The sequence below is a fragment of the Gadus chalcogrammus genome, unplaced genomic scaffold (genome assembly GCF_026213295.1).
Source record: "Gadus chalcogrammus isolate NIFS_2021 unplaced genomic scaffold, NIFS_Gcha_1.0 GACHA094, whole genome shotgun sequence".
In the NCBI taxonomy this organism is placed as follows: domain Eukaryota; kingdom Metazoa; phylum Chordata; class Actinopteri; order Gadiformes; family Gadidae; genus Gadus; species Gadus chalcogrammus.
The window spans coordinates 17,735-44,273 of record NW_026613529.1 but is presented as its reverse complement, the minus strand read 5'-3'; the positions used below and the strand labels follow the sequence as shown (position 1 = coordinate 44,273).

The window sequence follows — 26,539 nt, the reverse complement described above, 5'->3', positions numbered from 1 at the left end:
GGCCAGTGTTGAGATATAATCTCTCCACCTAGTCCTGGGTCTTCCCCGAGGCCTCCTCCCCACTGGACGTGCCTGAAACACCTCCCAAGGAAGGCGCCCAGTGGGCATCCTTACCAGATGCCCGAACCACCTCAGCTGACTCCTTTCTAAGTAAAGGAGCAGCGGCTCTAATCCGAGTTCCTCACGGATGGCTGAGCTTCTCACCCTATCCCTAAGGGAGACGCCAGCCACCCTTCTGAGAAAACTCATCTCGGCCGCTTGTACCCGCGATCTCGTCCTTTCGGTCATCACCCAGCCCTCATGACCATGAGGGCTGGGTGATGACCGAAAGGTAATATGTTTCTATTTAGATTATTTGTCAGGATATTTTGTTATTATTTTTCTGAGTCTGGTTTTAATTAATGCTGGTCTTACACCAAAATATTTTCACAGACTAAAAACTGCAAGAGATAATTTATCGTTGGATCAAGTGTGATATTTAACAAGGGTTTTGTAGATATGGGGGGAGGAGATGCAGCGACCACAGGAGGTTTGTTATTTCCTGTTCGGGTTTCACACCTGTCTTGTCAGCAGCACTAGAGACACAAACTTTAAAAAAAAAAAAAAAAAAAAAGTAATAACTGCTATTTACAGTGCTGTACTATTATTCGAATGTATGTACTTGATTCAATTGTTTTAATCAAGTACATACAGGGTTCTTCCCGTTCGTCTCGTCCCACCCCTAGTGCTGACAATGTAGTGGGCTGGTCTGGACAGAAAATGCCAGGGCTGCATTTTTGTCCCAGTCCACCCCTGTTTGCTAGGTACGCATGGCTTACTGGTAGCATTACAAGCAATCGACTTTATTGCTGGCCCTGTTTGCTTATGAATAATAGCAAATCTCCAACGTGGGCTGTTCATGGTTTCACTGATGTGGAAAATCTTGATAGGGCAACCAAACGCCACGACAAGTGTCAAGATCACGTTGGTGAGCACCAACGTGATCTTGACACCCGTCGAGATCTAGGCCCAATGATAGGCCCAGATTTTTTTATTTACTTTTACAAATCAATAGTAGGCCTGATTTGACTAATATGCTTTGCATCCTTTCCTTCTCAAATTACAGTGATGCCACTGGTGGCTTTGTATAAATTGTATTCACATAACTCCCTCCCTGCTATTTTGTAGTTCACCAAAACACCTTGAAACAACTTGAGTCTCACATTCTTATGCCACCATACACCAACAGTGCAAGCAGGCCAATGGCAACCAAGCGCGCAGTCCTTCCTCCCTCACTTTAAAAACCACCAGCCGCCACTGGTGTGTGTGTGTGTGTGTGCAGGATGTGTATGTGGTTGTACAACCACCATGTGGTGGAGTTTGTAGAAAAAACGAATTGACTCAACTTCATCTTCCTCATTCTGTGAAGGCTGTGTGTATGCCCTCGGTGGACCTTGTTGTTTATGCTTTAGTATTATTGTTGCGTGTTTAACATGTTGCTCCTGGTTAACATGAAGTTATCCAGTACCCTCTTCTTCTTGCTGTCGGCCGTCCTAGGAGTCCTGGTTGGTAGGTAATTGTTTTATATCACACTGAACCGCACCCCTCTCCGCGCACACGTCGTATGGATATGATTTCATACTCAAACATGTACGCTACCAGCTTATATCTGTATGACTGTGATCGTATAGATTGTTCGAGGTTTGAGTGTTAATGCTACGATATAGACAGAGTTGAGAATAATGAGTGGCGTTGTAAAGAACCGTTGTTATAGCCTGCTTACCCCAATCTATAAAGTCAGGAAGTGAAAATCCCGTTCGTATTCTGAGGTTTGATTATCCATAATGTCGGACCCAGCCAATGTATACTTCCCCCGAAACCATTGTGAAACAGTGTTTCATCTCACAAATATTGTACAGTCTTGTTCCCTATTTGCAACTGTTGACAGACTGACCAACCCCCCAACAGAAATTCCACCTGATCTCCATTCCACGCAGAAATGCAATGAGTTTGCAGCTTTTTATATTGATAAAATTGAAGGTATCAGACGCGCCATCAATATCTCCACTTCAAACAAAAATGTTGGACTACCACCCTGTTCAGGCAAAAATTACGTGGCAAGGATGGCATGCTTTAATGTTATAGACTCTCAAAATCTTGTGGAAACTGTGACGCAACTAAAGCCATCCACCTGTTGCCTTGATACTATACCTACCAACCTCTTTAAGAATGTTTTCGACTGCCTAGCAGTAGACATATTGCAGATAGTTAACAACTCTCTCCAGTCAGGCAATTTCCCAAAAGCTTTGAAAACTGCAGTTATTAAACCCCTTTTAAAAATGTGGAGCCTAGATCCCTCTATTATTAACAACTACAGACCAATATCGAATCTACCCTTCATAAGTAAAATCATTGAGAAAGTTGTCCTCCAGCAACTAAATCACTTCCTGGAATCAACTGGTTGCTATGACACCTTCCAATCAGGATTTCGACCCCTGCACAGCACTGAGACCGCCCTTATTAAAGTTGTAAACGACATCCGTCTTAACACAGACTCTGGCAAAACCTCAATACTAATGCTACTTGACCTCAGTGCTGCATTCGACACTGTAGACCATACATTACTCCTGGAAAGGTTAGAAAACTGGGTGAGGCTTTCAGGCACTGTCTTAAATTGGTTCAGGTCTTACCTACAAAATAGGAACTACTTTGTTTCCATTGGCGACTTTGTATCAGAATCAACCAACGTGACATGTGGAGTCCCACAAGGTTCGATCTTAGGAGCCTCTTTATTCAACATCTACATGCTCCCACTAGGGCAAATCATGCAAAATAACAATATTGATCATCATTGCTATGCTGATGACACGCAAATCTATGTATCGCTATCACCAAATGACTATCGGCCCATAGATCTGCTGTGCCAGTGCATTGAGCAAGTGAAGGAATGGATGTGCCGAAATTTCCTTCAACTAAATGAGGACAAAACAGAGATAATTGTATTTGGTTCTAAAATGGAAAGGCTTAAAGTAACCCAACACCTTCACTCTCTGTCCCTGAAAACCTCAATCAAAGCCAGAAATCTAGGGGTTATCATGGATTCAGATTTACATTTTGACAGTCACATCAAATCAGTTACAAAATCGGCATATTATCACCTTAAAAATGTAGCAAGACTTAGAGGGCTCATGTCCCTCATCAGAAACACTTTGTAAAATGAAAAGCTATGAAAGAGAAAGAGACTGTAATGGAAAATTGCATAACATTTCAATCTTTTTCTTTTTACCTCAAGGAGCCACAACTAAATATTTTGAATTGGGTACAACGCTCACCCTGGAGAAAGACATTCCCACTGTTCCACAACCAATCGAACTCATCAGGTGGAAAAAAGGCTCCAACTTGGTGGTGTCATGGCCTCCCAACGTCCCAGAATACTATGGGTCATTCATAGGACGCACAACGTTGGATACAAAAACCCTGCAGTTGGACATCAATAGTTTGACCTTCAATGATAGAGGACAGTTCTCCTTGGAGACCAATCATGGACCAAGCGGGACTTATGATGTTGAAGTCATCAGTAAGTGTGTGTGTGTGTGTGTGTGTGTGTGTGTGTGTGTGTGTGTGTGTGTGTGTGTGTGTGTGTGTGTGTGTGTGTGTGTTCCGTATATTGACCTGAGCCCAAATAATCTAATTTGAATGAGCAAATACCACAAACTCATTGGTAAATGGTAAACTTTAGTGTCCTCACCTCTGAGAGATCAAAAAGGAGTCTGCATTTGTAATGTACGCGGTAGGGCAACCAGTTTAGGTCTATAAAAGCCTTAAGAATTTTTTTTAAAAGCCTAAACAAATTGGCTAAAAGAATGGCCTGGTCCACTAGGACAATAAAACAAATGGGCCCATATCTTACGACTGCTATTTGGATGAAATGTAACCAAACCTTTGGTTCGCCTTTACGCAGAGGCAAATAAATGAAAAATGACAGGGGTCTAGACTGCAGACAGAGAGATTTCTGCACTGGGGTCTGTAGATGATACACAGCAAAGGGAAGACCTCATCTCTGTTCTTGTGTTCTTTTCACCCGACCAGAGCCCCCTCCGACGCCCAGTATAAAGACCCAGCCGCTGGTGTGTGACGTCATTTGTGCTCTGAAGTGTACCGCAGACACCACAGATCTGGGACCGGTCTCCTACGAATGGAAGAAAGACGAAGGAGAGTGGACCGAGGGTGACGAGCTGAAGGTTATGGAGATTTCCAAACCCCCTGAGAAGTTCTCCTGCAGGCTGAAGACCCCTGTGAGGACCAGTAATGCCAGCATCGCCAAGGACAATCCACTCTATAAACCAGTACCAGGTATGTCACGAGTGGACAGTATTCAAACAGGGGTCATAAGAAGACAATTGTGTTGCAAAACTCTAGTTCCTGTAGAATTGGATTTGAGAAGTTGTAGAAGTTAGGTAGAAGCTACATTGCTGATTGGGAGGGACACATAGATACCTGACACTCTCCTATTTTTCTGTAAACATTGATGCTGAGCCCAGATCTATTTATATACAGTATGTCACAAGCGACCAGGAGGCAGTGTTGCCAGATTGGGCTGGAAATAGCCCCTAGCAGCTTATTTCAATTGAACTTGTCTTACTTCATGGCCAAAGACATAGGAGTAAATGGGCTACTGGGCACTTTTGACTCTTCATAAGGCTGCAGTGGCCAGCTAGCTGCTTTCTGTGCTTCACATGTAAAGAAACACAAAGAAGCCTGACTTTCGTGCTGCTGGCTTACGGATCAAAGTGGAGGGGTTGTTTTCCAATTGTGTGTTGTTGTAAAAGGATTAACGTTGTGTGTTAGCATTTTGATGACATGATGGTACCTTATGTTTATTTCCATTTTCTCTCCTTGCAGATGGTTTAACTTTAGGGGACATTTTCGGAACACGTATTGGCATATTATGCATTGTTGCTGTAATTGCAGTTACACATTTCATTTCTCTGGTGAAGAGCCGTAAGTATCCATTCAATCAACTATTTCACACTCACACTCTTGTTTAGCTCTAAATCTTGCAAGAAAGATCTATACAGATATATATCGATAGCTTTCCATATTCATATATGCATATATATAATAATAATAATATATACATGTATAGACACATAGATTTATACATCTATTTATAGTTATACATTTATTTATAGATTTATACACATACTGATTGGTACATGGCAAAAAGAAAATAACTGCATGGAGGGACAACATGGCCAATGTCCAATGTCCATTGGATTTTCCCTTTCTCACCATGCCAGCCTATTTCAACAACAAAAACGTTCCAGGTTGATGAGCCAATGCAGGTTGTTTCAAAACTAACTTTTTTCTGACCTCACACGAGTGTGTTCGACTCGAGGCCCCGTTTACACGAGGACGCTTGCGGGTGAAAAAGACAAAATATTTTATCGGAAGTGCCTTTCGTTTAGACGGTGACGGCGATTTTGGGGCATGAAAACGCATAAATCTGAAACCACCCTCCAGGGTGGAAAAGTATGGTAAGCCATCCCCGCCAGAAAACGGCATCATTTAGACGCGTATCACCTTCATTACGCCGTAAAAAACGCAGTAAAATGTAGAAAAATATGGCAAGCCATCCCCGCCAGAAAGCGGCATAATTTAGACGCGTATCACCTTCATTACGCCGTAAAATACGCCGTAAAATGCAGAAAAATGGCGTATTTTACGCCGTCATGCGCAAAAAAAGCGCCGCTTTTTACGCCGCAATTAAGCCTTTCAAGAGCGCGCGTAAAATACGCGCGTTTTGAACACCAAAACGCGCGTAAAATACACACGTTTTGAACATCAAAACGCGAGTAAAATACGGCGCTCCTCTAGTATGCTAATAATCTCCGCCCTTCTTTTCTCACAGTCAATGCATTTGAAGTGTTTGCGCCCAATCGCTGACCAAGACAAGCAGACCAAATCAGTTCAGCACAGATCTGCTTTGAGAATTTCTCCTCTCATTTGGCGTTAGTTGTAGCGTCATTTAGATATATATATTAGTAAATGCAAATGTAACTGTGTGGTTCCCGTGGCCCATTTGATAGAGACGCTTGACCTGTAGGCAGGAGGTTGTCGGATCGAATCTATTTATTACCATATTTCTGCTTTTGTCAGATGGTCACGCTTTTATGATCGCAATGCTTTTTCGTCGGCAAGCCAGACCTCCTGTGTTATAAGTTCCAAAGACATTGCCTTTTTAGTCAGCCAGCCAGATCATCTTGGTGTCTTGTAACACGCTTTATAAGTTAATTATATTTAAATTATCATAGCCATCAAGCCTTTATTTTCGTGGAGTTATCGTTACATCCTCTCGTTCAATCGATATAAATACACAGTGGAAAGGAGTGAGAGGGAGCCACAGTTGCAAAAGTGTCAAACAAGCTGTCCTCTAAATCACCATTTCCCTAGGCCTATATGTTTTCATGCTGACAAATGGTTGAAATAAAGTAACGTTCTGACCCGGCGTATATTAGACTTGTTAAATGCAGAAATGCTTGCTGGCAGTGTCTATTCAGTTTCAACACTCCAATTCCAAAATTATGTTTTCATGTCGTCAAATGCTCGAAATAAAGTCAGGTTGTGACTCGACATCTACTTGACTTATACACCTCGACGCAGGTCGAGGAAATGTTTGCTGGTTGGCGTGCCACTGCTTGGGTAGGGAAAAACCTACCTTTGCCATGCGACTACTACATTGCTGTTACAACTGACTCGTTAGCCCCTAACCCCTAAGAAGTTAGAAAGCATTTATATTAAGATTTAATTATTAACTATAGTGATATGTCAATTAAACATGATTTGTGTTAAAACTCGGTACATTAATGAAGTGAAATAGCACCATAGACCACCATCTAGAGTTCTAAATTAAAGCACATTACTTTAACTTCTGCCACATTGCACTCTCTCCCTACAAGCTTTAAACTTGGTGTGACTCATTCCCATAGATAGGGGTACTGATTGATAGAGGTTTTGGTATAGGCCTACTATGTTATGTTTCCAAGCTGATATTCACTTTGAAAACTGGTTCTCTTTAGGTAGAGATTTATTTTTTTATGTTCTAGTTGGCAAGACCAGCAGCATGAGGAGGGGCAAGGCCAGCAGCATGACACCCTCACTCAATCCACTCTGAACTTCACCCTTAACATTGACGGCTCCACCATCACCCCCTCCACCAAAATCTGTAACCTTGGAGTTATCCTGGACCCCACTCTCTCCTTCCTCCCCCATGTTAACCATATTACCAAAACTGCCTTTTTCCACATCCGAAACATCGCCCGCCTCCGCCCCAACCTGTCAACTACCGCTGCTGTGACACTCATCCACGCTTTCATTTCATCCAGGCTTGACTACTGTAATGGTCTTCTCTACGGCACCACCAACAAAGTCCTCAAAAAACTTCAATATGTCCAGAACTCAGCTGCACGCCTCCTCACTGGTACCCGCTCCAGAGAACACATCACACCTGTCCTCCGTGAACTCCATTGGCTTCCAATTAAACACAGAATCAACTACAAAATCTTACTCATCGCCTACAAGGCCCTCAACAGCCTAGCCCCCCCCTACCTTGCCGACCTCCTCCATCACCACGCCCCCTCCCGATTCCTCAGGTCCATCTCTGCCAACCTGCTACAAGTTCCACGGACTGAGCGTCGGACTTCGGGAGATCGGGCCTTCTCAGTTGCTGCCCCCACCCTTTGGAATTCACTCCCCTCCCACATCAAAGTCTCTCCAACCCTCTCTTCTTTCAAATCTGCCCTCAAAACACACCTTTTCACACTAGCCTTCCCCACCTAACTACCACCTTATTCTTCATGTTTAACCTCTGTTTTTCTTTTATTCCTAGTCTGTCTTACATAGTTTTGATAGGGCAATATGTAAAGCGTCTTAGAGTACCATATTAAGCGCTATATAAATTTAATTTATTATTATTTATTATTAACATTTAATAATAAATAATAATAAACCTTGGGGTCTCTTATCCATCAAAGGGGCTCGCAAAGGAAGCATACGCTTCCACCGGTGGCTCCAGCCCTACAGGAAATGACTCAGCAAGTGCTCCATCTCGTTGCACCTCACCCAGCGGCTCGCTTGCAAGATTTTGGCCTGGAGTTCTTCCCAGACCAACACCCTAGCCATCCAACATGCATATCTGAGAATCAGGCCTCTCTTTAATAATGACAAAAATGTATGAGAGAAATACACATTAACTTTTGTCTCATAAGCGGCGTGGTGCCGGCTCCTTTTGACCTTTTGACCCCAGACTTCTGGGGGAATAGCTGAATCAATTCATTAGTCAATCAGAAGCATGTAAATATCTTCCGGGTGGCGTAAGAGAGCGAACAAGGTGTCCTTCAACATCTCCGCTTCCAGGCGATTGCAACGGTGCCACACATGAGCATATTCGAACATGTTTAATGGTAGTAATTAGCTGTCGAAATTGGAGGCCTTAATCAATAATGAGCAGCTATTGATTTGCTTCCCGATAGAAATTTGTGACAAATGACATGTTATTTAGCATCTACACGTTGAGCTGAGTCCAATGACACCAAGCATGACACTCTAGAAAATGGTCACATGTATTTTACATGGTACACCTAGGTCTAGGACATGATCTCGGTGTAGCAAGAGGGCGAGCTTGATCTCATTGGACTCAGCTTAACGTGTAGATGCTAAATAACATGTAATTTGTCAGAAATCTCCATCGGGAAGCAAATCTATAGCTGGTCATTATTGATAAAGGCCTCCAAAATCGACAGCTAATTACTACCTCGAAACATATTCAAATATGATCATGTGTGGCACTGTTGCAATCGCCTCGAAACGTAGATGTCAAAGGACACCTTGTTTGCCCCGTTACGCAACCGGGAAGATATTTTCATACTTCTAATGGATTGATTCATATTTTAAGGTTCTCGGAGTGAGACTTTAAGCGGCTGCAGCAGAAGTGTTGAGACGAAAGATGATATCAAGACATTTATAGAATATTCCCATTCACATTATGATTCTTCGTCATAACATCCGACCAAACATCCTTTACAGTCACCGAGCGAGGATTATGAAAGTCCAGGCCCCCCCTTCCTGCACTCGGGGTCCGACCGGGCCAAGTTTCGGTGCGGGGGTCCCAGTTAGGCCTTAGAATAAGGTATTCAAATTTCAGGGCGGTAGGACCTTCCTACCTCAAAAACTGTTTTTCCACCACATTCTGAACCATTAGGTCTTGCAGGTAACACTTCTGAGGGGCTTGGTCCAAATGACAGTCCATTTGGGAAAACTTTTTTTCTCTAAGGGCTAGAACTCCAAATCGTGGATATGTCGTTCTCGGGGCCCCGGGAAATGTGTGTAAACATTTTAGCATCCCTAGCTATCTCGAAAAGGCCGGAAAAGGGGCATGACCTCCAACAGTACAGTAAATGTACATAAGACAGAGGTTAGTTTCTAGTCCCCATTTTTTGTGGGATGGAGGTGTACATTTGTGGCTTAAGGTGTGTAGACACAGCTGGCCTGTGGCCACGTTTTTGAAGTCTGGGGTCAAAAGGTCTAAAGGAGCCGGCACCACGCCGCTTATGAGACAAAAGTTAATGTGTATTTCTCTCATACATTTTTGTCATTATTAAAGAGAGGCCTGATTCTCAGCTATGCATGTTGGATGGCTAGGGTGTAGGTCTGGGAAGAACTCCAGGCCAAAATCTTGCAAGCGAGCCGCTGGGTGAGGTGCAACGAGATGGAGCACTTGCTGAGTCATTTCCTGTAGGGCTGGAACCACAGGTGGAAGCGTATGCGTCCTTTGCGAGCCCCTTTGATGGATAAGAGACCCCAAGGTACATCTTACTTAAATGTTAATAATAAATAATAATAAATTAAATTGATATAGCGCTTAATATGGTACTCTAAGACGCTTTACATATTGCCCTATCAAAATGATGTAAGACAGACTAGGAATAAAAGAAAAACAGAGGTTAAACATGAAGAATAAGGTGGTAGTTAGGAGGGGAAGGCTAGTGTGAAAAGGTGTGTTTTGAGGGCAGATTTGAAAGAAGAGAGGGTTGGAGAGACTTTGATGTGGGAGGGGAGTGAATTCCAAAGGGTGGGGGCAGCAACTGAGAAGGCCCGATCACCCCAAGTCCGTCGCTCAGTCCGTGGAACTTGTAGCAGGTTGGCAGAGATGGACCTGAGGAATCGGGAGGGGGCGTGGTGATGGAGGAGGTCGGCAAGGTAGGGGGGGGCCTAGGCTGTTGAGGGCCTTGTAGGCGATGAGTAAGATTTTGTAGTTGATTCTGTGTTTAATTGGAAGCCAATGGAGTTCACGGAGGACAGGTGTGATGTGTTCTCTGGAGCGGGTACCAGTGAGGAGGCGTGCAGCTGAGTTCTGGACATATTGAAGTTTTTTGAGGACTTTGTTGGTGGTGCCGTAGAGAAGACCATTACTGTAGTCAAGCCTGGATGAAATGAAAGCGTGGATGAGTGTCACAGCAGCGGTAGTTGACAGGTTGGGGCGGAGGCGGGCGATGTTTCGGAGGTGGAAAAATGCAGTTTTGGTAATATGGTTAACATGGGGGAGGAAGGAGAGAGTGGGGTCCAGGATAACTCCAAGGTTTCGGATTTTGGTGGAGGGGGTGATGGTGGAGCCGTCAATGTTAAGGGTGAAGTTCAGAGTGGATTGAGTGAGGGTGTCATGCTGCTGGCCTTGCCCCTCCTCATGCTGCTGGTCTTGCCAACTAGAACATAAAAAAATAAATCTCTACCTAAAGAGAACCAGTTTTCAAAGTGAATATCAGCTTGGAAACATAACATAGTAGGCCTATACCAAAACCTCTATCAATCAGTACCCCTATCTATGGGAATGAGTCACACCAAGTTTAAAGCTTGTAGGGAGAGAGTGCAATGTGGCAGAAGTTAAAGTAATGTGCTTTAATTTAGATCTCTAGATGGTGGTCTATGGTGCTATTTCACTTCATTAATGTACCGAGTTTTAACACAAATCATATTTAATTGACATATCACTATAGTTAATAATTAAATCTTAATATAAATGCTTTCTAACTTCTTAGGGGTTAGGGGCTAACGAGTCAGTTGTAACAGCAATGTAGTAGTCGTATGGCAAAGGTAGGTTTTTCCCTATCCAAGCAGTGGCACGCCAACCAGCAAACATTTCCTCGACCTGCGTCGAGGTGTATAAGTCAAGATGTCGAGTCACAACCTGACTTTATTTCGAGCATTTGACGACATGAAAACATAATTTTGGAATTGGAGTGTTGAAACTGAATAGACACTGCCAGCAAGCATTTCTGCATTTAACAAGTCTAATATACGCCGGGTCACAACGTTACTTTATTTCAACCATTTGTCGGCATGAAAACATATAGGCCTAGGGAAATGGTATTTAGAGGACAGCTTGTTTGACACTTTTGTAACTGTGGCTCCCTCTCACTCCTTTCCACTGTGTATTTATATCGATTGAACGAGAGGATGTAACGATAACTCCACGAAAATAAAGGCTCGATGGCTATGATAATTTAAATATAATTAACTTATAAAGCGTGTTACAAGACACCAAGATGATCTGGCTGGCTGACTAAAAAGGCACTGTCTTTGGAACTTATAACACAGGAGGTCTGGCTTGCCGACGAAAAAGCATTGCGATCATAAAAGCGTGACCATCTGACAAAAGCAGAAATATGGTATTAAATTGATTCGATCCGACAACCTCCTGCCTACAGGTCAAACGTCTCTATCAAATGGGCCACAGGAACCACAGTTACAATTGCATTTACTAATATATATATCTAAATGACGCTACAACTAACGTCAAATGAGAGGAGAAATTCTCAAAGCAGATCTGTGCTGAACTGATTTGGTCTGCTTTTCTTGGTCAGCGATTGGGCGCAAACACTTAAAATGCATTGGCTGAGAGAAGAGAAGGGCGGAGATTATTAGCATACTAGAGGAACGCCGTAATTTACGCTCGTTTTGATGTTCAAAACGTGCGTATTTTACGCGCGTTTTGGTGTTCAAAACGCGCATATTTTACGCGCGCTCTTGAAAGGCTTAATTGCGGCGTAAAAAGCGGCGCTTTTTTGCGCATGACGGCGTAAAATACGCAGTTTTTCTACATTTTACGGCGTATTTTACGGAGTAATGAAGGTGATACGCGTCTAAATGATGCCGCTTTCTGGCGGGGATGGCTTGCCATAGAAAAACGCTGTATTTTACGCCGTCAAAAAAGCGCCGCAATTAAGCCTTTCAAGAGCGCGCGTAAAAAGCGCAGTTTTGAACATCAAACTACATGTAAAATACGCCGCTTTTGTGCACATCTCAACGGCGTAAAATACAGCGTCTCTCTAGTATGCTAATAATCTCCGCCCTGCTTTTCTCCCAGCCAATGTATTTTAAGTGTTTGCGCCCAATCGCTGAACAAGACAAGCAAACCAAATCAGTTTAGCACAGATCTGCTTTGAGGAGTTCTCCTCTCATTTGTTGTTAGTTGTAGCGTCATATAGATATATATCAGTAAATCCAGTTCCAACAGTGTGTTCACCGTGGCCGTGGCCCAATCGATAGAGACGCTTGCTCTGTAGGCAAGAGGTTGTTTAAAAAATAAATAATAATAATACATAAAGACGATTCAAACGTTTCATCGAGTCTCTCGCATTCTACAATGGCCAGCTTTATTGTTTCCCATGGGAGCCGGCGACTTTTAGTCTGCGAGTGGACGATCTGAAACTAAATCGGAAACTAGATTTCTTCTTCGAAGGTTCTGCTCCACACAGAACCTCCTCACCATCATAACGGAGCACTTCGGGGCACCAGAATGCTAGTCTGCGAGTGGACGATCTGAAACTAAATCGGAAACTAGATTTCTTCTTCGAAGGTTCTGCTCCACACAGAACCTCCTCACCATCATAACGGAGCACTTCGGGGCACCAGAATGCTTTAGAGCGGTACTGATCGCGTCGTGTCTTTCCAGTGTCAAATAGTTCACGAATAAAATCACCATAAGGTTCAAGTGCGGCCATAACTAAGGCTTAATATAATTAGACACCTAAACCAGCAATTAGTCTATTGCTGGTTTAGGTGGTTGGCTCTTTTTTCTTCGCTGTGTTCTGCCTTCTGGTGTAGCCTTTAACTATAAATGTATGTAGGCCCTATTTGTTTTTCTGTTTCGGGTTTTAAAAACCAACACACAAAACACACAAACACAAAATCAAATGCCGTTTATTTGTTTATTCCTTTGGCCCTTTTTCAGTTTAAAAACCAAATCAGATAAACCAAAAAACAATCCTGTTAATTGTTTGTTCTGATTTTGTTTTAAATCGGAATATTCAAAGAACGAACCATACACGGATTCTCCTACCTCATCACTTTACTGACACACACGTGTGTGTGGCAGTAAAGTGAAAAATCTTTCCATCTAACTAAAAAATATTAATTTAGGAGGATAGTCATTGCACAGCTGTAACCAAGTATTCTCATTATAGCCTAGTTATATCCTAGTTTTGCATATTTATACATTGTATCCTATTTTCATATTTCATGTGGCATCTGTATTTTTATGTAGGCTACAGCATCTGTATTTTAAATGTAGCTTATATCTTCTTTTTACATTTGACCTTTTGCTGTGGTGGGCGCTGTATTAGCCTACTGTATAGGCTGTATTTGTGAAAGAATTATTTGTATTGTGTAACCTGCTGGATTATGAAAGTTAGTTTGGGGTAAATAAAGTGTCTGTCTGTCTGTCTGTCGGGGGGAAAATGCCGTGCGTGTACGCACGGTGCGTTCAGGATTAGGAATGATATAGCATATGTCGGCCTATAGGCCTAATCAATCGGGTTTTAATATTTGAAGCATTCATATTAGTCTATTCTTTTCGTAGGCTACTCTGCTGTTGGCCTGGATGGGGGGATATTTTTTTGCTTCCATGCACAAATAGTTGAATCCAACAACATTCCTGCGTCTCCCCCTCATACAGAGCCCATTTAAGCACTGTGTCAGACTCAGTAGACTGTTACAAGCCTCTGAACGTTGTTAGAGCATTGCACGCGCGTTCATGTAAAGAGGAGTTTTGGGAAAAACTGTAATTTTTTACGAAGTTTCGAAAGAATGATGGGCTGACGGGCCTCTTAAGCCTATCTGTTAGGCTACTTGGCTACCTAGTTCATCATATCTCTCTATGGCTCCCTCTCACTCCTTTCCACTGTGTATTTATATCGATTGAACAAGAGAGGATGTAACGATAACTCCACGAAAATAAAGGCTCCATGGCTGTAATAATTTAAATATAATTAACTTATAAAGCGTGTAACAAGACACCTAGATGATCTGGCTGGCTGACTAAAAAGGCACTGAATTTGGAACTTATAACACAGGAGGACAGGCTTGCGGACTAAAAAGCATTGCGAACATAAAAGCGTGACCATCTGACAAAAGCACAAATCGGACAATAAATGGATTCGATCCAACAACCTTTTTCCTACAGAGCAAGTGTCTCTATCGTATGGACCACGGTTATCACAACTTTGAAACTGCATTTACTAATATATATATCTATATGACGCTACAACTAACGCCAAATGAGAGGAGATCTGTGCTGAACTGATTTGGTCTGCTTGTCTTGGTCAGCGATTGGGCGCAAACACTTCAAATGCATTGGCTGAGAGAAAAGAAGGGCGGAGATTATTAGCAAACTAGAGAAACGCCGTATTTTACGCCGTTCTAATGTGCACAAAAGCGCCATATTTTACGGGCGGTTTGATGTTCAAAACGGCGCTTTTTACGCGCGCTCTTGAAAGGCTTAATTGCGGCGTAAAAAACTGTGTTTTTTTGCGCATGACGGCGTAAAATACAGCGTTTTTCTACATTTTACAGAGTTTTTTACGGCGTAATGAAGGTGATACGCGTCTAAATGATGGCGTTTTCTGGCGGGGATGGCTTGCCATAGAAAAGTTGAATACGCTCCGCCGTAGCGTTCCCGTCTGAACTGCCAAGAGGCAAAACACTGCTCAGATCTGCTCACGTCGCGTACGCGTTTACGTCACATACATGTGCCAGTACAAGGAAATAAACAAACATGTCAGATTATTTCCATGCGTCGGACCTTCAAGCTGCTCTGGCAGCTCTAACAAGCATACAGGAGTATTTCCACAAAATTTACAGGATCTTTACAGATAGTATTACTGAACAGAGAAGGATCTTTTTGGTTTTTGCGGCACGGATAAGAGAAGGAAGATTCTACGCATGCGCTCAAACATGGCGGTGTTGTGTGATAGTCTATCACAGCACCACCTAGTAGCCTGGCATGCATACCCAATCGAATTCCACACACTTTTGCGTCACCGTATGCACGCAGATTTCCTCCCGAAAACGCTCGCCTAAACGCGGAATAAAAAGTGAAGACGCAACACCACTTTTGCGTCTTCTGTTCAGACCGTCATCGTGTAAACGTAGCCTTCAGATGTATGATGGAGAGTTCAACTCCAGCCCAACAAGTTGATTTAGTACACACATCACCTCCTTACACGGGGTGGATGCTCCTACTTGGGATGTCACAAATGGCTAGATTTTCAGCACTCTGTCTTTTCCCTGATTGTGTTGTATTTGCCAGAATTATCATATCAATATTATTCTTTTTTTTTTTTTGTTGTTGTCATAATGGGCAAGTAGTGGAGAACGGTCAAACCTAATAGAACGCATCAAGACGTATGAATGAAATGCACAGGATTGATAAAAGTAGAATAATTCAGTCGGGTCATATTTATAGATTTTTGGTATTTTTACCTGGCTGGAAGACGTTGATTCAGTTGCCTTCCTTCCGTGGTATAGTAATTAAAAGTCTGTTTAGATGAAGATTTGGATATAAAATAAATACTTTGTTGAGAAACAAGTTGTTGAATTATCTAAACATGGAAATTAAGTGGTAACACGTTTTGTGTGTCTTTCACAGGCCCTGGGGATGGGGAGTTGGGGAAAAAAAAAGTGATTACTGCTGTCTATTAGGCCGCCGTCGCTGCACTCACAGAATCATCTGTCAATTACCCACCAAAGATTAGGCACATGGATGTCTGCTATGACACACGCTTGGTCGTAGCTGAAAGTGGACACTGATTTCCTGCTTTCCTGAGTCAATTGGCCTTTGTTACAAAGTATTTGCGATGCTTCAGATTTTTTTATGCATTCATACAGCTTGCTGTTTTTAGATAATTATTATTTTTATATTATTTTGTCGTCCAGTTCAAAAGTTGAGCTAATGCTACTGTTACAGCCTGTATAGCCTTTGCTCTTCACCAGTTTGTGTCAACAATCTGTGAAAAGTGCCCCTCTGCTTGCTCTGTGAAGCTTAGTGTTAATTGAATAACCACACAGTTCAGTTGTGAAGGGCAGTTGGGACACAATGAAGCAGCCTTTAAGCCAAACGCGGCCGATTTGCGGTGACTCACTGCAATTCTTTTTAGAAAGTAGTAAAAGTTTTTTTTAAGTAGTCTCCCAAAGTGATTGTAGCTGTCTACTAGGCCGCCTCTGAATGTCAAAGACCTGGAACACGTTGATGGGACTTTAAGCCAAACGGCAGCTTAAATGATTGTGACTCACTGCTGAAACAATGTATAGAGAGACATCGCATCCGAATGTTAAACAAGATGTTTGTGATTAACTTAAGTCATTCTGTATTTGGTTTCAAGTCAGTAAAGCCGCAAACCAGATATTTCAAGGCTATAGTTGCAAATTGTTTGAGCATTTTTCTTAATCGATTACACGGATGAATCAGAAATATCAAATTCCTGGTTCATTTTTCATTTTAATCACAGATTCAGCGAATATTTGGTTGTGTGTGAGTGAGGGAGATGCTCCATGTCCTCCCTTCTCCATACCATACCTTCCTGTTTTACTCACTCTACAATGTAAAGGATAAAACCTTAAGAAAATAAAACTGAAAAAGGTTTGTAAACAATGAATTCTGTGATTGGTAAGGTGGACCATGCCATACTGCAAAAAAAATCTGAATGAAATGTAAACCAAAAGTTGTACAAAATGTGATAGTACAGATTGCTTCTATAATCTGAACATTCTACAAGTGTATATATTGGGGAGCATGACTCTCAAACCAATAACTTAAGACTATAAATCACGTCCCTCACAGACGTAAACGTGAGGGACAGAAGGAGCTGAACATTTTGATGTCAACTCTATTGTATAAAGACTAGGAGAAGCAGCAGTTTACAAACATGTGGGTGGCCTCTGCTCACTGTTTGTCCTCTATGTATGCATTTGTCCTCTTACACTTACACACAAACTAAGCAGTAACGTTTCTTGGTGTATAGGAAATACGACGATTAGACTGATGCTAGGAAAGTTAATACTATCTTTAATGTGTCGGTTCAACATGCACTTTCAACTGATATCCTCTTGAACTGCTCGCTAGATGGGCATTCTCGCTAAGGACCAATAGCGCCCTCTAGTGGTTGATAAGTATAGCCGAGTTATATTATAGACTTATGGCACGTTCACATCGTTGGGAAATATGGGGAAAACATTTTCGCGATGTCGGAGAGTTCTCGTGAACGACACCTCATGACGCTCTTATGATTCTACTTCTGATCGGTAACTGGGGCCAGATTTTGATAACAGAGTTGCCCAGTTGGTGACTCATGGTTTACTAGTGACACGCATGAACATGGCGGAGCATAAACGATTTACTCAATGTAAAACCATTATATCACATACTTTACTATTGATTTACGTAACCATCTGTTGGCATCGACTTTGCTCAGTTTTAAACGTTGTGTACTGGTAAACCAGCCCTAGATAAGGGCAAGTGTAGCCTTCCATGCAGTGGCAATACAATGTGCTTCTCATAAATAAAAGCAAAAGGATAGTAGGTGATAGGCTACAAGGAAATAAAGGCCTTCAAACTTGAAACTGATATTACCAAGTTCTGTTTAGTTTTACTTAGTTACTTTTTTTTATCTGATAAAAAAAAACCCTGCTGTGAAGAACTTTTATGGCGCATTTCCACTGCAGGGTGCGGAACGGATCGGATCGCAAAAGTGCGGGTCGGATCGCGTTTCCACCGCCAAAAGTGGGCGTGACCCGGACTTTGCCGTACCCGTTCCGACCCCATTCTAGGGACTCCTCCGTTGCGGTACCCAAAACGAGACCAGACGCCTGAAAGGGTACCCTGGAATTCTAGCTACACCCCCCCTCCGTTGATTGGTCGACAGAATCGTCACTTCCGGGTGACGCGGGGATAAAAACAAACAAACAGTAGCCTCAAGGTATTATTCTTTACAATTAACATGTCGCGTAAAAAGCTTGCTTGGGCGAACAAGGAGGTGGAGACGTTCGTCTGCATTCTTGCGGAGGAAGACGTTGTTTACGATGTTTACGTAGCTGCCGCGGCGATTGACATCCGGCCTACCACCAAGGGTACTGTCGGCAGTGGAAACGCGACCTCGGAACTGAGCTGGGCTATACTGCCCCCTCCCTACCGCCCCTTTGCGATCCGATCCGTTCCGCACCCTGCAGTGGAAACGCGGCATTAGATTCCCAAGGCAGTGCAAATGAACGGTCGCTGTCGGGAACACGCATAAGCGTGAGCGTCATTACTGACGAGCCGTCTCGTTAGACCATGAACGCGCCTATAGGCCTACCATTACATAAACCTTGTCGGAAATACAATTTCAAATTTGAAGACTTCGCTTTCATTTTCTTTGGCAACATTTTTGGGTGTTGAGCGGTCATTTCTCCAATTGATGCTAACGTTTTTGCCAACCAGTTTATTTTATTATAATTTATTTTTATAATGCTGCAAAGGAAAGGGCTTTCATCAGTGTGCCATTGGCTCAATCTTTATTCTGTTACCTCCTTGGCAAAAGATGGAGACAGATACATTAACTAACATGACAATCGAGATATGCAAATTATTTTGCTCCTCTGCTTAGCAATGAGTCAGTTGAGGGGTTCATCTGTTAAGGATGGCCACTGGGCGCCTTCCCAGGGGGAGGTTCCAGCCACGTCCAGTGGGGAGGAGGCCTCAAGGGAAGACCCAGGACTAGGTGGAGAGATTATATCTCAACACTGGCCTGGGAACGCCTCGGATCCCCCCCGTCATAGTTGGTCAATGTGGCCCCGGGGAAGGGAGGTCTGCGGCCCCCTGCTGGAGCTGCTGCCCCCGCGACCCGACCCCGGATAAGCGGTTTGAAGATGAGGATGAGGTAGATCAGTTATATTCACTTGAGATAGCTTTCTTCAATGTCAATAAAGCTACTTAATGATCTGAATAAAGATAGGAGGTTGGAGGATCAATAGGCTGGGTAAAAATATCGATTCATCAATGCACTGCAATTTATTTGTTCTCGATCCAATTTCGATCCAGACATTTTTTTAATTGATTATTTAAAAAAAAAAAAGAACAAAGAAGCATACTCAGTCATTGTAATCTAGAAGCGAGTTTGCCTAAATGTACATGCCCTTTTACATTTGTCCATGTTATGATTAGCTATTACTTTTATGCTGCAAGTTTGGCTCAGGAACAATAATATACAATGAATGGTGTATTCCCTTTTTCCTATTTAAAGCACAATGAAGTGATTAATTCATTATGAAATGGTTAATTCTAAATAATATTTAGGTATTTTTGGCGTCTGCACCTATTATTGAATCGATATCGAAGCAATTGGATCAATATCGAATCGAAACGATATCAAATCGAATGAAGACCTAAAGAATCCAATTGAATTGAATCGTGAGGTACCTGTCAATAACCAGCCCTAAGCAATATTGAGGTGCATCCTTTCTCAGCGCAGTTTTTCTAAACTGAAACTCATTCAAACATATCTACCGTCACCAATGGGGCAGGAACGCTTAAGTGGCACATGGGTGTATTATTACTTACTTACCGGATTCAATATTATCCATCTTGCTGGTCCCAGTGCTTAAGGACAAAGCTGGGAGTGTAAGTTGGATGGATAATTATAGGCCCATAGCGCTAGCCAGCATATTATCAAAAGCGATGGAAAGAATTCTACTTGATAGAGTAACTGGGTATCTTTCTTTCTGTGACAATCAGTTTGGTTTTAAACCAAACCATGGGGCAGACATGTGTATACATGCACTCAAGGAAAATGTGAACCTGTACAGGGCCAAATTCAAAATTCATCTGTCCTTATGTGCTTTATTGATGCCTCCAATGCATTTGATAGAGTTAACCACAGGAAACAATTCATGAAGCTAACACGAAGGGGCGTGCCTGGGTATATTGTGAGGGTTCTGATATACTGGTATGCTCACCAGAAGATGCAGATTAAATGGGGAGGGAGTATATCAGCCTCCTTTGGAGTTGACAATGGCGTTAGGCAGGGTGGAACCTTGTCTCCTATTTTATTCAACTTGTATGTCAATGAATTGTCCATGCAATTCAGAGCCTGTAAAACAGGGTGCTTAACTGGAGAAATGTTGATGAACCACCTTATGTATGCAGATGATTTGGTCATTATTAGCCTAAGTAGTGCTGGACTACAGCAACTCCTTAATATCTGCACTGAGTATGGATTAAACATGACTGTTGCTGTTTCTACAAGGCGATTCTATCTATGCTTCTTCTTGAATTGCTTAATGTTTTAGTCGGCAGAGGCTTGTAATGCTGCGTAGCATGATAAGCATGATAAGGTGCAAAGAGCTGAAGAATTTGACATGGGTGCTAATTTTCAGTTAAAATAAAACACTGGCATTATTTTATCAGCTGAGGGCATATTCATTTCCATAACAACGTGAGCTAATCAACAAGTACAACATGTTCTAATCCTATGAGACTCATGAAAACGCCCTCAGCTGATAAAAGGTGTCAGACAGGACTTAGTGTCGTATTTACTTATTTATTTATTTATTTATTTTAATAAGTTACTTATTTTATTTTAAATAAACATAATAACAATACCGGTCAGAAGTTTTACAAGAATTTTGATCTTACAAAGTCATTACAGATGGACTTGGTGTCTTTACTCATGCTTGAAAGATGAACATATATTATTTTTTTGAAAGGGAATAAGCTGATGAAGCTGACAAGGGACCAATGTATACTGTTTAAAAATATTTGTAATTAAAGGCCCACTATGCAACTTTTTTAGCCAAAATCACATTAATTATGCAGGTTGAAAGTTATTCTGATGGTTCTGCAACCATTTCTGGGTCGTTTGGTGGGTGTGTCATTGCCCCATGTCGCCTCTCCAAGGAAAAAGCGCATATGCAACTTGCTCTGTTCGGACCGACACAATCCGGATGTGACGCAGCGGAAGTATCAAATCGCGCCTCGAAAATGTAGTCAGATTGTAGTTTCGAAAATGCTTTACGCCACAGACACACACCCAAACATGGCACCGGCTAGATATAAACAGCCAGTTGCGAGGCAATGTTGCCTACATCATGGATCAATCGACTGATAAGGGACCCAAGAGGCGACTGTCGGTGGAAAAAAAGAAGAATGGACCAGAAAAAGAGATCAGACACGAGTGAATAGGGAAACTATGCAACTTTTTTGGCTTGATTTACCTTAATATAGCAGGCTAAGAGTCATTGCGATGGTTCTATTATACATTTTTGTTCGATTGTTCGTTGTTAGCAGGTTCTCAATAGTAGGCTATTTCAATTCAGGGAGGACACGAAAAAATTTCTCCTAGGGGGGGAATGACTCAATAATTAAGAACCACTGGTCTAGAACATGTTGTACTTGTTGATTAGCTCACGTTGTTATGGCAATGAAAACGCCCTCAGCTGATAAAATAAAGGCACAAAAAAAATTTCAACTGAAATTAGCACCCTTTTATTTGCATCAGAACAAGATTTTTTTGCATCAAAAGTTTTACAAAAATGTATGGGTCCCTGAAAATGAGACAACATAGTTTAGTGCTCCCGAAATAGTGGTAGGTATATATGTATTATTAATCTAGTACATGTTGTACCAATGTGTTTCAGTAACTGTGTAAATATAAAAAGGGGGAAATATGGCAATTTTTGAGTGAAACTTACACAAAGGAAATTGACTATACTGTTCACATCGATTGACTTGTTATTACAGTTCACATCCATTGATTATTCCTTCATCCAAACAGTCTTTTTCCTTTCATCACTTTAGTGGTTCAGAACTGCATTATTTAGCTGACACTGCCAGCTATTGGCTTAGACATCAACAGCATAGTAACTAAGAAAATAAAGGTTCTGGAATAAAAAAATCTTGGACAGGACTTTATATACTTCATAGACCCCTGTGGTTTCCTTGGGTTGAGCCCCCCCAAAAATCAGAACCTAGAATCGCCCCTGCTGCAAACTATACACCCAGGCAAACACCACCGCCCGCAAGTTCAGCTTTTGTTAACCACAGGTGAAGGTAGCCCTGTTCAAAGCATATTGTATACCTACCGCTATACTGTGCCCAATTATGGTTAAGCTACAAAAGATCTAGCATGCAGAGGCTGAAAGTTGCGTACAATGATGCTATGCGCATCCTACCAAGAGGGGGCAGTGCCAGCCAGATGTTTGTCACTGCAGGAGTGAGCACATTCCATTCACTTTCAAGAAATCGTATGTTTAAATTCATGAAACGATTGGAGGAATCTGGGAATGGTATCGTTGTGGTACTTGTTAAACCCACTCTGAGCTGTGCTCGCTATACCGCCAGCCTGAGGGTACACTGGCTGAAATGTTTGTATATAAACTGAATTTCTATATTTTTGTATTGTATTTGTCTTGTGCTATTTATGGACCTGAGTCGGAAATAAAGTGTTCATATCATTTTCATCAATCGTCGTCGTGCACCGTTTGTAAAGCCTCCTGCAGCTGCTTAGAATGCATACGCAATTTAGTATTGCCCACTATCCAACAGTTACAATTCTGCATAGTGTGGGGAAAATATTCTGATTAGGACAATACTGCACTTTGAGGTCGTTTTTTTGGTGTGTGAAAAATAGTTGTTGGATGTTGTTTGTTTTGATTACTTCCTTTTATACCTTTTTCATGTGCATATTCACTTTCATCTTTGGAGCCTGCAGTGTTATTATATTGGAATGCTAGGAATGTTGTATGTATTACTTAGGCCTATATTATTTATATCTTACTTTATATATTACTGATGGGGCTGCTGAGGATGGTTATTTTTATACTCTATGATGACATGTGTGTGTGGGACCAATTTATGACAAATAATTCTTAGGGCCTCTAAAAGTTTAGCAGCGGGCCTGATAATACGTGTGTGTGTGTGTGTGTGTGTGTGTGTGTGTGTGTGTGTTGTGTGTGTGTGTGTGTGTGTGTGTGTGTGTGTGTGTGTGTGTGTGTGTGTGTGTGTGTGTGTGTGTGCGTGTGTTACTGTGTGCAGGATGTGGATGTGGATGTGGATGTGGTTGTGGTGGAGTTTGTAAAAACAAACGAATTGACTCGACTTCATCTTCCTCATTGTGTGAAAGCTGTGTGTATGCCCTCGGTGGACCTTCTTGTTAATGCTTTAGTATTATTGTTGCGTGTTTAACATGTTGCTCCTGGTTAACATGAGGTTCTCCAGTACCCCTCTTCTTCTGGCTGTCGGCCGTCCTAGGAGTCTGGCTGGTAGGTAATTGTTTTACATCACACTGAACCGCTCCTCCTCTCCGCACCAACATCGTCTGAAAATATTTCATACTCAAACATGTAGGCCTACGCTGCCAGTTTATATCTGTTCTGTCTCTGTGATCGTATAGATTGTTCCAAGTTTGACTGTTAATGTAACGATATTAACGGAGTTGAGTATAATGAGTGAGACCCAAAATATTACGTGAACGTGAAACGGAATGTACATATCATTCTGGAGAGTTCGAAACACTTTCTAAAGTACCGTAAATTCATTATTTTCATGTAATTAACATGTAATTAACACAGATTATTTTTCAAAATGAGAAAGATTATTGTTATATTAAATAACAAATAAAAAACCGGTCGGCGGCCACCACGCTACAGACAGCTTGGGTCATCCTCTTTGCACCTGCTGGCCTTTGGTGTCACACAAATCAACGTTTGTCATGAATGAGCAACAAGCATGTCGGACTGCGAAATGTTGTCCAGTTTTCCGCGTAACAAGTTTTTGTTTTTTGTTGCAGCTCAAGGAGAACCTAAATATTTAGAAGTGGGAACAACGCTCACCTTGGAGCCAGACGTTTCCACTGTTCAAAAACCAATCGACAGCATCATGTGGAAGTACGGCACCGACTTGGTGGTGGATTGGGATCCGAGCGGCCATACATACTATGGGTCATTCAGAGGACGCACAACGTTGGATCCACAAACCCTGCGGTTGGTCATCAATCGTTTGACCTTGGCTGATAGCAGACAGTTCTCCTTGGAGGCAAATCGTGAAACAGTCGGGACTCATGAGGTTAAAGTCATCAGTAAGTGTGTGTGTCTGTGTGGGGGGGGGGGGGGATATCTGTCTGTTGGCCTGAGCCCCAAAGAAATCAGGTTTATCTCATCTCATTTCAAATACAAACAAAGTCATTAGAATAGAATAGGACTTTATTGTCCAGACTTGGCCTGACATTTGCTTTAAGCCTCACCGCTGAGACAGTATTAGATCTTCATTAGTAACGTACTCGGTAGTGCAGCCAGTTAGGCTATGTTATAAAATTGTCTTGAGGCGAGCGAACATGAAGTAGCCTGAAGAAATGACAAATTTCCATAAATAGGAGTAGAACAAATCTACCTCTCTCTTAAGCATGTATCTTATCATTTGGCACTGACAATTTGTGCTCCAATGGTGATGATGTGGCTGGGCTGCATATGCAGTGCTGGGATATTCAGAATTTCAGACCAAATGTAACCCAACCTTCTACCCGCGGTTCGCAAATATGCATAGAAATGAAATAAATAATTTCATTTTTGAGGGCAGGCAGATTCTGGGTGAGGGCAGGACTTAACCGTCCATAGAGAGAGGGGCTGGTGTCCTTCACTGAGCCTCTATAGCTTTTCTGTCCACTGCAGATGAGTTTGAAACGATAGACTGAGCAACACTAATTACAAATGAGAGAGAGATTTCATAGAGATTGAGTTATACAAAGTATTCTTAAAGTTAAACAAAGTGTGTGGTTTTATCCTCCTGACATGGGGAGAGGTGACCTTGTACTTCAGGGGTGCAGATACACAATGATGTTCTTGTGTTCTTTTCACCCGACCAGAGCCCCCTCCGACGCCCAGTATAAAGACCCAGCCGCTGCTGTGTGAGTTCACTTGTGCTCTGAAGTGTACCGCGGACACCACAGATCTGGGACCGGTCTCCTACGAATGGAAGAAAGATGAAGGAGAGTGGAACAAGGGTGACGCGCTGAAGAATATCAGCAGTTCTGATACCCCTGAGAAGACCGTGGTAAAGTTAGTTTTATATTGGACGTTGGATATTCGACACATTCGAAAATTCTATTTAGCACTGGCTTCGATGGACGAATTTGTGTCAAACCAACTTAGATGTGTTAATACAAGGCCTACCTATGTAAAACAAAGCTTATTTCTTTAAAAAAAATAACAATTGATTTTCTAAAAAAATGTAATGTTAAAAAAGGCTATAAATCTATTATGCGGCTTGACCTTTTGACCTACACATATCAAAACACATCTGGTGAACTCAGCTAACTGCCCCACACATAACACAAAGCTTCTTTTCTCCAAACACCTACCCTTGATTTTATATTTTTTACTCTCATAAAATGCTATAAATCTATTATGCGGCTTGACCTTTTTGACCTACCATATCAAAACGCATCTGGTGTAATCAACTAACTGCCCCCACATAACACAAAGCTTCTTTTCTCAAAACACCTACCTTTGATTTTATATATATTTTTTAATCTCAGAAAAAGCTATAAATCTATTATGCGGCTTGACCTTTTGACCTACACATATCAAAACACATCTGGTGTATTCAACTAACTGCCCCACATATAACACAAAGCTTCTTTTCTCAAAACACCTACCCTTTGATTTTATACAATTTTTTTAATGTTAAAAATGGCTATAAATCTATTATGCGGCTTGACCTTTTGACCTACCCATATCAAAACACATCTGGTGTAATCAACTAACTGCCCACACATAACACAAAGCTTCTTTTTTCCAAATCCCACCTTTTGATTTTATACTATTTTTTTTATGTTAAAAATGGCTATAAATCTATTATGCGGCTTGACCTTTTGACCTACCCATATCAAAACACATCTGATGAACTCAGCTAACTGCCCCACACATAACACAAAGCTTATTTTTTCCAAAATCCCACCTTTTGATTTTATACTATTTTTTTTAATGTTAAAAAAGGCTATAAATCTATTATGCGGCTTGACCTTTTGACCTACACATATCAAAACACATCTGGTGAACTCAGCTAACTGCCCCACACATAACACAAAGCTTCTTTTCTCAAAACACCTACCCTTTGATTTTATACAATTTTTTTTAATGTTAAAATGGCTATAAATCTATTATGCGGCTTGACCTTTTGACCTACCCATATCAAAACACA

The 26,539-nt window shown here is 41.8% G+C and overlaps 2 protein-coding genes across 2 annotated transcripts; both read left to right on the top strand.

Annotated features, from left to right (window-relative positions):
- The first annotated feature begins 1,352 nt into the window (after positions 1-1,352).
- Positions 1,353-20,570, top strand: LOC130378661 (uncharacterized). Its single transcript, XM_056585373.1, has 5 exons — positions 1,353-1,548; positions 3,272-3,556; positions 4,069-4,332; positions 4,882-4,980; positions 15,962-20,570. Exons 1-5 carry the CDS (start codon positions 1,473-1,475, stop codon positions 16,012-16,014), a joined length of 777 nt encoding a protein of 258 aa, XP_056441348.1. The 5' UTR covers positions 1,353-1,472; the 3' UTR covers positions 16,015-20,570.
- Positions 20,571-23,968: 3,398 nt separating this feature from the next.
- On the top strand, positions 23,969-25,610 carry si:dkey-11f4.14 (uncharacterized). The gene is made up of 2 exons (XM_056585374.1): positions 23,969-24,419; positions 25,203-25,610. Exons 1-2 carry the CDS (start codon positions 24,071-24,073, stop codon positions 25,535-25,537), a joined length of 684 nt encoding a protein of 227 aa, XP_056441349.1. The 5' UTR covers positions 23,969-24,070; the 3' UTR covers positions 25,538-25,610.
- The last annotated feature ends 929 nt before the right edge of the window (positions 25,611-26,539 follow it).